This window comes from Arvicola amphibius, unplaced genomic scaffold, assembly GCF_903992535.2.
Source record: "Arvicola amphibius unplaced genomic scaffold, mArvAmp1.2, whole genome shotgun sequence".
In the NCBI taxonomy this organism is placed as follows: domain Eukaryota; kingdom Metazoa; phylum Chordata; class Mammalia; order Rodentia; family Cricetidae; genus Arvicola; species Arvicola amphibius.
In genome coordinates, this window is record NW_024582245.1 from 738 (window position 1) to 12,537 (window position 11,800).

Consider the following 11,800-nt stretch of genomic DNA (forward strand, 5'->3'; position numbering starts at 1 on the left):
ACTACCTCCTGGTGAAGTCTCCACTCCTTCTGGTGAAGTCTCCACTCCTCCTGGTGACGTCTCCACTCCTCCTGGTGAAGTCACCACTCCTCCTGGTGAAGTCAGCACCACTGCTCCTGGTGAAGTCTCAACTCTGCCTGGTGAAGTCTCCACTCCTCCTGGTGAAGTCTCCACTCCTCCTGGTGAAGTCTCCACTCCTCCTGGTGAAGTCAGCACCACTCCTCCTGGTGAAGTCTCCACTCCTCCTGGTGAAGTCAGCACCACTGCTCCTGGTGAAGTCTCCACTCCTCCTGGTGAACTGTCCACTCCTTCTGGTGAAGTCTCCACTCCTCCTGGTGATGTCAGCACCACTGCTCCTGGTGAAGTCTCCACTCCTCCTGGTGACGTCTCCACTCCTCCTGGTGAAGTCACCACTCCTCCTGGTGAAGTCAGCACCACTGCTCCTGGTGAAGTCTCCACTCCTCTTGGTGAAGTCTCCACTCCTCCTGTTGAAGTCAGCACTCCTCCTGGTGAAGTCTCCACTCCTCCTGGTGAAGTCACCACTCCTCCTGGTGAAGTCTCCACTCCTCCTGGTGAAGTCAGCACTCCTCCTGGTGAAGTCTCCACTCCTCCTGGTGAAGTCACCACTCCTCCTGGTGAAGTCTCCACTCCTCCTGGTGAAGTCTCCACTCCTCCTGGTGAATTCACCACTCCTCCTGGTGAAGTCTCCACTCCTCCTGGTGAAGTCACCACTTCTCCAGCTGTAGTCTCTACCTTTAATGTTACCAGTCCTCCTCATGTCACTACCACTGTGACCCCCACCACCACTGTGACCCCCACCACCACTGTGACCCCCACCACCACTGTGACTCCCACCACCACTGTGACCCCCACCACTACTGTTACCACCACCACTACTGTTACCACCACCAGTACTAAACCTACTACCACCACCGTCGTCACCACCTCCGTGGGTAAGTTTTTTTACATTCCTTCTCTTCTCTCTTTTTACGTTTTTTTTTTTAGTTTTTGCTTTGTGTTTTTTGAATGTTTTTCTCCTTGGTTTTCACATTTCTCTCCCGACCTTCTTCCCTGAAACCTGTTTTTAATTATTTTTCTCTTTTCTTTATCCTTTCTGTTTCCTGTATTTCAATTCTGCCCCTGTGTATGTCATTTTATATATCTTTTTTTGTCCCTCACTCTTTTGTCTTTTTTCCATTTCTATTTTCTTCTTCTATATTGGCACACTTCTAGTGCTTAGTTATTTCTTTTCAATCTTTATCTCTCTATCATAGATTGTTAACTTTTTTTCTTGGCTTCTTCCTGCTTCTATCCTAGTATCCTTCATCTGCTACAGCAGGGCACAATTTTCCCCTTCATCTTTGCACATTATTTTTTTATCTTTTTCTTGTTTCTTTATTTGTCTCTCTGGGTCATTCCCTTTGTAAAAACGTTCAATGATGTCTTTAAATCTCTATTTTTTTCCCTCCACAACATTTAGTCATTGACACTTCTGTATTCAGGGCCAGTTGTTTTCTTTGTTTTTCAAGACTTGTTTGCCACTGGCAATCACACATGTCTTATTTGCTTTCTTATCAATAGTTTGACTCGATTCTGTCCCCTCTCACCCTGCAGAAGTGGGTCTGCCGGAGCCGGGTGCTCCCTCTCTTCCTTGTGTTGTGTCTGGTTTCGATGTGATGTGCTTTCTTGCACTTTCTCTCCTTGCTGTCTACTCTTGTTCTATTATAATCTCTTGTCATTTGTACTTTGTGTGAAGTGTGCAGTTCACAGTGTAAGGTATTCTTTCCAGTTGCCCTCCTACAGTGAGAAAGGACCTCCTACGTATTCAATAGTTTACTAAATAAATGATCAAATACATGAAGTGACGTTGAACATCGTGGCTGGAGCCTGTAATCCATGGACTCAGCAATCCAAAGCCAGAAAAGTGATAATTTGAGGACAACCAGGGTTATATAGTACAGCCCAGCCTAGTTCTGACAATATATTACAGAGAGAGGGAGGGAGGGAGGGAGTGAGGGAGGGAGAGGGGGGGGAGGGAGGGAGAGAGAGAGAGATCCTAAAGCTGAGTGAATAAATGGTTTGGGGAGATGGCTTAGTCAGTGCAGCGCCAGCTATGGAAGGAGATGGACCTGAGCCCAGATCTCCAGAACCCGTGTAAAATCTGAGGAGACACGGGAGGATCCCTGAGGCTCACTGGCCAGCAAGGCTCGTGAAATCAGGGGGCTCCAGAGTCAGTGAGTCATGACCTAAACCTAAACGGTGGAGAGCAGTTGAGAAAGACACTCGACCCAGCATCCGGCCTACACACACACACACACACACACACACACACACACACTGCATTTAATAAATACATATGACAATGAGAATTTGAACTATTTGAAGTCGAGCTGCACAGGTCATGGGGAGTTATGAGTAGCTGCTGCCAATCCTACCACGTCTCTGTCGAGCTCTCTGTCTCTGACTAGCAGAAGTTATAAACAGTCATAACAGCCCAGTACAGCACCCCAGACTCTCCCTGGGCATGGAGGGGCAAGTTGATGCCTATTTTCACCCTTGGTGGACTCAGCACTGGTCAGCGGCCCCGGATTCACCCTGTCTCTGTCTCTGTTTTTCATATAATGCCGTTCCTTCCCATTTGCTTTCTCTTCTGTGCCTGTGAGATGACCCGATAGGAGCTGGACTCAGGGTCAGATCAAGCTCTCTGGGCGCTTGGATAGGACTCTGTCCACATTGCTTCTCTGTCCTGTGAATGTAGGGTCTTGTCCGAATGCCCGATTTCACCAGACATAGTGGTACATTCCTGGCCTCTAATCCCAGGACTCGGGAGGCTGAAGCCTGTTCAAAGCCAGCCTACGCTGTATAGTGAGAAACCATCTTGGAAAATTAGGGAGGCAGGGAAAAAGAAGACGATGAAAAAGGAGAGAAGGAAAAGACAGAATAACGAAGGAAGGAAAAAGAAGAAAGCAAGGAGAGGAGTGAGGGGCAGCAGCGTCTGGGACACGTCGAGTGTGGCATGCTACACCGATGTGTACTAGACCTTGGCTTTGTCTCTTGCAGAGATCTGTCTGAATGGAGGATCCTGGACAGGGATGGTCTGCCTTTGCCCCAATGGCTTCTCGGGGGATCGCTGTCAGAATCATGTTCCGATTGTCATCTGTCAGAACGGAGGGACGTGGGACGGCCTCAAATGTCAGTGCACCAGCCTCTTCCACGGACCCCGGTGTGAGGATGTGGTAGAGAGCATCGAGATAGGTGAGTGTGAAAATTCAGTCACACGACAGATGGAGGCGGGGCTCTCCCTCCCCAGTGCCCAGCATAGAAATCTCCTGGCAGCACCTGTCCTTGCCTACCTCTTATGGCCCATATGTTTTTAAAGATTTATTTATGTGTGTGAGCACGTGGAAGGGGGTGTGCACGTATGCATGTGCCGCATGTGTGGGCACCCACAGAGGGCAGAAGAGAGAGTTGGACCGCCTAGAACTTGAGTTACGGTGATTATGACTGCCTGGCTGGGCTGCTGGGAACTGAACTCCAGTTTCCCACAAAAGCGATACACACCGTTGATCTCGGAACCATCACTCTGGTCACCCCATATTTTACGTTTACCTGGTGATGAAAGTGTTTTAAAAAAATCTAAATTAAAAAAAAAAAAAGAAAGAAAGTGAAACAGAGGCAGGCAAGATGGCTCTTGCCACCAAGTCTGAAGACAAGAGTTCAAGTCCAGGAACCTACATGGTGGAAGGAGAAAACTGACTCCCACACGCTGGCCTCTGACCTCCACGCATGCGGCCCCCTCCACACACAAATAAAAATGAAATATAACACGAACAGAAGGAATCAAGGGCCGGAGAGACACCTCAGCTGGTAACGTGCTTGTCACAGGAGCAGGAAGAACTGTTTGGTGCTCGACACCCAATTAAAAAGCTGGGTGTGGCACTGCGCACCCATAATCCCAAATGGGGGGAGGACAGAGAGCAATGGAGCTCACCGGCCAGCCAGTGTACCCAACCTGGTGAGTTCCAGGTCCCACGAGAGACCCTGTCTCAAAAATTAAGATGGAAATCGACGAAGAGAGACACTCGATGTTGACCTCCATGGTGCAGGTGCACATGGTTCCCACATCTACACACACACACACACACACACACACACACACACACGCACACGGTACACATATAAGAAATACATGGGGGCTGGAGAGATGCCTCCGAGGCTGCTCTTGCAAAGGACCCAGGTTCAATTCCCAGCACCCACATGGCAGCTCAGTCATCTGTAACTCCAACTCCAGGGGATCTGATGCCCCTTCTGGCCTGCAGGCACACATGCAGACAGAACACTGTATACATAATAAATAAATCTTTGAAAAGCCCAAGCTAATTAACTACACCATGGTTGCAGAGGGGCGGTCCCCCGCTTACCATGTTGGAGTCGTAGTGCCTTACTCCGGACTGGAGGGCAGCTTGGTTGGTAAAACACTTGCCTTGACAAGCATGAGGGCCTGAGTTCAATCCCTAAGACCTGTGTAGAAAAAAGAGGGGTGTGGTTGTGCACGTTTGTGACCCTGGTTGTGGGGGAGGCAGAGCCGAGCAGACTCCTGGCGCTAGCTGACCAGCTCGTTCATTTCCCATCCACTGAGAGATCCTATCCCCAAAACAAAGATGGTGGCGGCATAGCGGCAGCTGATGCCGTCCTCCGGCCTCACCGCGCGGCTGCAGGTGCACAGCCGCCCACAGCCAGAATTGCTTGACTTTCCCACGCTGGAAAAGCAATAGCTGCTCTGTGGAAATCCTACTTCAGATCTTGAACATGGGTCTTCTCCTGGGCTGGTGGCGTGTGGAACTACCCTCTCTCAAAAGGCTGAGGTGTAGCTCCCACAGGCAGACACATGGACACACAGAAAAGCCATCAGACTGGGTGTGACAAGAAAAAGAAAAGAAAAGGGAAAAAATGATCATCTGACCTTTCAGAGCTGGCTGTGGGGTTGAACAGGAGTGTGCTGTAGGTTAGACGGATCAAATGCTGTGTGTGTGAATGCTGTGCGCGCGTGTGTGTGTGTGTGTGTGTGTGTGTGTGTGTGTGTGTGTTGCTGGTGGCAAAACCCAAGCTTTGATCTTGCTAAGCTTTGATGTAACTACCAGAGTTGCGACCCAGATGAATGCCCAGCTTAAATACAGGTTTCATTTATGAAATGTACAATATACGATCGATTTACCAGGATGTAACTCTAAGCCCTAAGGAATATGTATGCTCCTCCTCCCCGCATCCAGGGTGGGGCTTCCGGGGATCGGGATTTCTTTGGTACGGATCTCTCAGTGGTCGGTGCTTCTGTCTGTCCTCTTAGAGTCCACAGTCTCTGCCACCGTGGAAGTGACTGTCAGAGTGACCAGCCAAAACTTCAGCAAAGAGCTAAATAACCGGGAATCCAAGGAGTTCAAGAACTTCAATAAGACATTCTCCGAACAGGTAACCCCAGGAGACCACGCAGCCCCATCCCACCCCCACCCCCACCACCCGGAGGAATCTGGAGGGAGGGGTTAAGATGGCAACTGAGTTGTTAAATGTGTGTGCTTCTCAGCTAGCCGGGGCAGGTGGGGATGGGAAGCAAGGCTTGCTGGGGAGCAGCAAGAGGGTACAGAACAGGCCTGGTCTCTGGCGAGGGGCTCTCCATTTGATCTCCGGGTTGCTAGCAGTTGGGATGAGCACTGGGGAGTACTGCTATCCCACAGAAAGTCCCCCAGGTGGGACTTCCAGGATGACACATTGGCCCCTTGCCTTTCAGATGGCGGTGATTTATGCTGGAATTCCTGAGTATGACGGGGTTTTCATCAAAGAGCTGAGGTGAGCACCTGGGTCGGGCAGGAAGAAGGTCTTTTGTGTGGGAACAACAGTCCTGATTACAGAGGCCATTGGGGGGCTACCTGTGTTAGCCCACAGTGGGTGCTGCGCGGGAACGCCAGTGGTTGTGGCTCGAACAACAGAAATCTCTATATGCTCACAGCTCTGGTGGCGGGAAGTCTGAGACCAAGGGTGGTGTCTTTTTCTGGTTGGAAGTCTCAGCTATCTCTCTGCCTATTCAAATTGTGTGTGTGTGTGTGTGTGTGTGTGTGTGTGTGTGTGCATGCTCAGAGACACACATGTGCCTCCATCTCTGTGTGTGTGTATAGGTACATGTGTGTGAATAGATGTGGAAGCCGGAGGCCCACATCGGGTGTCTTCCTCAATCTCTCTCTCCACCCTATTTTTAGTAACCAGGTCTCTCACTTAGCCAGGGGCTCATCAATTCAGCTAGGCTCACAGGAGATCAAGCGATCCACCAGCCTCTGCTCTCCCTGGTGCCAGGGTTACAGATGTATGTCATGACATCCAACTTTTACCTGACCGCATGAATTCTGTGTTTATACATCAGAGACTTCATTAACTAACTGAGCTATCTCTCCAGTGCTCCCTGATACATGTATGTGTATGTGCGTGTGTCTGTCTGTTTCTCTCCGCGTGTCTGTCTCTCTCATCTCCCTCTCTCCCTCTGTCTCTGTCTTTCCTGATAAAATCTTTCTCTGTACTTCAATCCTCTTGCCTGGAATTCCTCCCAGGAGTATAGAGGAGGCAAGGGATGTCAAAGATGAGCAGCAGGGGTGACCATAGGAGGATGCTCAAGGGTACCACCCCTATCTCCCCAGGAACGGCAGTATTGTGGTGGATTATGATGTCATCCTGAAGGCCCAGTACACCAAAAATTATACAACCAAGTTTCAGGAAATCAAAAATAATGTGCAGGAAACAATCAAAAATGCCACCATGGTTCAAATAAGCGGCACTAATAATAACTGTACAGGTAAGGCTCTCCTGGAGGGAAGGGCTCTCAGGGGGTGGCTCCTTAATTCCCCTGACTTTTGACCCTGGGGAAGGTGAGGTTTAGGGAAGGAAGGCAAGTGGAGGTTGTGGGTCACTGGGATCTGTGTTCAGCTTGTCACTCCCGTCACACTGGGGGAAAAGCCTTGTTGGGGGGGAGGGCAGGGAGCAGTGCAGAGACAGAGAATCCCTACAGAGCGTCAACAGCAAGGGGATTTGGGACGGATGGGGCAACACGTGACTGGCTGTATAGCGTGTCTTCTAAACCCAGTGAGCCGTGTCGGGATCCTGGCAGAGGGGCTGTGGACCCTCTGAGACCCTCTGAGCCACAGGACCCAGTGAGTGGGGCCCATCAGAGAGCTGGAAGCCTGGCAACCCCCAGCCCCACTGCTGCAACTTCCAGCTTCCACGCCCACTAGTTAAAGGGCTGTTGTCAAACCTGTCAGAAACAAGGCCAAAGTGGAAGGATTTTTTTGGTTTCCTGACTTGTGGGGATACAGCCTCCCCTGGATGGGCAGGCAGCCCTGTGGTGGCAGATGCCTGCTGTCTGCTGTTTCTGGCCTAGTGGTGGCATATGTCTTTAAACACAGACCTTGGGGCCTCAGGCAGGCAGATCTCTGTGAATTGGAGGCCAACCTAGTCACATATTAAATTCCAGGACAATTCACACAGTGAGACCCTTTCTTTAAAACAAAACAACAACAAAAAAAGCCCTCAAAGCAGAAGGCTCGGGTGAAAGCAGAGTAGTCTACAGCCTTCTAGCCCAGCTCCTACTTTGACCCAGGGAAGCCCCGTGCCTGAAAGTTTCCACAACCTCCCCAGACAGTGTCCAAACACAGGTGCCTAAGGAAACCCTTCACACTGCGCTGTCTGGCTCCTTCCCCCTCCCACACAGGAGTCTCTGTAATAACGGGTGGGCGGTATGTGTTTCCTCCACAGCGTTCTTACTGTGTTTCAACGCAAATGACACCCAAGTGCAAAGCATTAACATTTCAGACGTCGTCACTCCTGAAGGTAAGTATTGTGTGAGCAGTTCTGGAAAAGGTTCAGGAAGGTAGAGGAGCCGGGCCGGGAGGAGGAGCCAGGCAGAGAGGACGGGGCAGGGAGGAGCCCGGCAGGGAGGAGCCGGGCCTCCTGATTCTTAGCTGTTTTTCCACGTCCCCCTCAGAGAAATGCTGGGAGGAGGCTGGGGAGGAGTATAAGCAGTATGTCTTCGCGGAACAAAAGGACGAAAAGTGGCGCTGTATCACGGCCTGCTCGGCGGGGTACAAAGCCTCCTTGGACTGCCACTATGGCAAGTGCCAGCTGCAGCGGAGTGGCCCCCAGTGTCTGTGAGTACCGCACTTTGCCCGTGGGGTGGCTCCTCTCCTGGAGGCCAAGGCCATGAGATTATTATATATAACGCGCTGCACCTCTTGAGAGTACACGGCTGTGAAAGAATCAGGTCGCAGGGTTAAAGGGACACGCATGGCCAAGTCCAGAGTCAACGAAGGTGGGTCAGGTCAGTAGAAGCTTCAAGACAGAATGAGCGGTGGACGCTCCAGCTTCAGGAGGCTCCCAGTCTAGCAGAGAATGCAGGACTGCCTTTGCAGAGAAAGAACGTGCGCCCCACATCCCGAGAGGTGTCTCAGTGGGTAAAGGGCTTGCCGCTAAGCCTGATGAGTTGAGTTCAATATCTGGGATCCACGTGGAAGAAGGAGAGAACCGACATTTGCAAGTTGCCCTCTGACCTCCACGGCACACACACACACACACACACACACACAGAGAGAGAGAGAGAGAGAGAGAAAGAGAGAGAGAGAGAGAGAGAGAGAGAATAAATGTAATTTTTATAATTTTAAAAAAATGTCTCCTGCTATTTGAAATACATAAAGAAAGCTGTATGTGTCCCCATGGGGTCAGGGAGCCGGTACAGCCTACTCATAGCATAGGAAAACCAAGAAGGGCATTGCAAACGGAACCCTGAGGGTGGCGGTCGTGTCTGTGATACCCAGCACTTGGGAGGCAGAGGCTCCAGTCAGTCAGGCTACCCTGAGAGGCTCTGTCTCAAAGCGGGGGACTAGGAAGGGTTAGGAAGATGGTGAGGACCTGAGTTCGGATCCCCAGCGCCCGTGTAAACGCCAGGCATAGGCTAGACAGATGTCTCGGAAGTCACGGGCGCCTGCTGCTCTGGAAGAGGACTTGGCTCCCACCTGGCGGCTCACAACTCTTAACTCCAGTTCTGGGGAATAAGACGCCCTCTTCTGGTTTCTGTGGGTATTGCATGCACGAGGTACACAAGCTACACACCAGTCTATTAATTATGGTTTTTTTTTTTTTTTTTGCGGTTGTGATAAAACGCCATGACCAAAAGCAATTATGGAAGAGCGTTTTATTTTGGGTTATGGTTCGGGGGCGGAGCCTCAGAATGCTGAGGAAGGCAGCAGGTGACCAGAGCAGAAGGAAGCTGTGGTGCAATCTGGAAATGGGGAGAGACCATAATCCCCCAAAGCCCACTTTGAGACGTACTTCCTCTAGCGAGGCTCCACTTCTTTTTTTTTTTTTTTTCGAGACAGGGTTTCCCTGTAGTTTCTAGAGCCTGTCCTGGAACTAGCTCTTGTAGACCAGGCTGGCCTCGAACTCAGAGATCCGCCTGCCTCTGCCTCCCGAGTGCTGGGATTAAAGGCATGCGCCACCACCGCCCGGCTGAGGCTCCACTTCTTAAAAGTCCCGCACCCTCCCCAAACAGCACCACCAAATGCGGGCCAAATGTTCCAACACTGGGGGTGGGGGGGGACCACTTTTCACTCAACCACTGCAACCACGTAAAGACCTGGCCTCCAAAAAACAGACAGACGGGGCCCGAGGCTGGCCTCTGCCCCCACAGGCGCCAAGGTTCGTCCTCAGCGCTCTCTTCAAACGCGCACCTCTCAGTGGGCAGTGGGTACCCGCGAGGCCAGAGCGGGACTGACTCTCTTTCCTCTTGCCAGCTGCCTGACCACAGACACTCACTGGTACAGCGGGGAGACTTGCGAATGGGGCATCCAGAAGAGCCTGGTCTACGGGCTCGTGGGAGCCGGGGTGGCCGTGCTGCTGGTGATCCTCGTTATCCTGGCCGTGTTCTCCTTCCGCTACAGAAGAGAGGCGCAAAGGTAAGCGGCTGGCGCCCCTTCCTTCGCCATCCCAATCCTCCTCTCCATGTTCTCTCTGGGGATGTAGCTCATCCCGGGCCAGGCCGTTGTCTCTACTCTGTAGCCTTCACTGCGTCCTCTGGTGTTTTCCACCAACAGGGAACGTTCCAGAGTGACTCAGATGCAAAAGTGGAATGAAGAGGAAGGCAGAACTCCTGGCGCCTTCCACAACGTCGGCTTTGACCACAACGAAGGTATGGGCAATCTCTGCGGAGCTCAGACTCAGATAGGGTGGGAGACATAGGAGCCCCGAGAAAGGTACCCGGGTCATCTGCCATCCCTGAGCACTCGGTGCCACCTTCAAAAGCTTGCCTAGAACCTGGGTGAGATACAACATGGGTAGTGGAGCAACACACTAGGGAAAGCTCGGAGCCAGTTGACGGTGTACGTTTCTCTAGACCATAAAACTATGCCTCTGGGGATATAGAGTATGCCCATCACGAAGAGACTTACAACTCAGCAAAGAGGTTAGCAGTGTAGTTTGTTAAATGCAAACATTATAATTTCTAGAAATGGGACTGGGGATGTGAGTCAGTGGGTGGAGGGCTTGCTTAGGATGTAGGAAGCCCTGGTTTTGATCTCTGGTACCACATAAATCACATGTGGTCATGCGCCTGTGTTACCCCATCCTTGACTACATTGTGAAGTTGAGGCCAGCCTGAGACACGTGAGACCCTGTCTCAAAAAAGCAAACAATGACAGGCCTGGTAGTGGAGACCTTTAATTCTGGCTTGGGAGGCCGAAGGAAGTGGATCTGTGAATTCAAACCCATCATTCTTTTTTTATTATTATGTATACAATATTCTGTCTGTGTGTATGCCTACAAGCCAGAAGAGGGCACCAGACCTCATTACAGATGGTTGTGAGCCACCATGTGGTTGCTGGGAATTGAACTCAGGACCTTTGGAAAAGCAGGCAATGCTCTTAACCTCTGAGCCATCTCTCCAGCCCCTCTACATCATTCTTGAGACACGGTCTCTCTCTATACCCCATACTGCCCTCAAACTTGTCATCCTCCTGCCTCTGCCTGTTGAGTGCTATTATCACAGGCACACACCCACACCCACACACCTGACTATAGCTTTAAAGTGATGAACCCAGAGAGCTATTGGGGAGCAATTGATTCACGCAGTCTACCACATTCCCGTTGGCTTTTGTTCCCTGGGTATGGAACGAACACCCTCCCTATCATTGGGGCTCAAGGAACTGGTGATTGCTTGTCTTTCTAACCCCATCTCCTTGGGCTTCTTCCTCCCTTAGAACGAGAAGACTACATCAACTTGGGCTCTGTGTACAGCAACTTTGACGCCTTACGCAATATAAACCCTGAAGAAAAGGTAAGAATGATCCGGATGAACCACCCACCTCCGGTGCCCTAAGCCCTCCATCATCCCTTCTACCTGGTAGGACCCCAACCCCTAACTCTGATTTTGGGCCTGAATAGTTGCAGGGTTGTGGACCCAAGTCTTAAGTGTTTCCGAAACTAGGTTTCTCCTGTGCTCGGCCCTCACCCACTTCTGTTCCTCCTTTCAGATCCAGATCCAGAGGCCCCAGGTAGTCATGACGTCACTGTAGACACGCACAGCAGCGGCTTCGCATGGATCCACGGAGCTGAGGACTGAGGAGAGCCCCACTGGGTCAAGCATGTTGGAACACGTCCTCCACTGAGAATTCCCCGTGGGGACTTGTTGGGAAATAGACCCTGTAGTTAGAAAGAGCGAACACCGGAGCGGCCGCAGTGTGGAAACCACAGCGGAGCTACAGCCGGAGCTACAGCC

At 51.2% G+C, this 11,800-nt stretch overlaps 1 protein-coding gene across 1 annotated transcript; it reads left to right on the top strand.

Moving 5' to 3' along the window:
* Window positions 1-778: 778 nt before the first annotated feature.
* LOC119805754 (mucin-17-like) lies at window positions 779-11,597 on the top strand (the record flags this gene model as incomplete). The annotated part of the gene is made up of 11 exons (XM_038317592.2): window positions 779-953; window positions 3,061-3,255; window positions 5,345-5,466; window positions 5,783-5,841; window positions 6,681-6,835; window positions 7,792-7,866; window positions 8,021-8,183; window positions 9,822-9,983; window positions 10,122-10,216; window positions 11,283-11,359; window positions 11,556-11,597. Coding segments are annotated over 11 exons (1,320 nt in total), but the record flags the coding sequence as incomplete, so codon positions are not given.
* Between the last annotated feature and the right edge of the window lie 203 nt (window positions 11,598-11,800).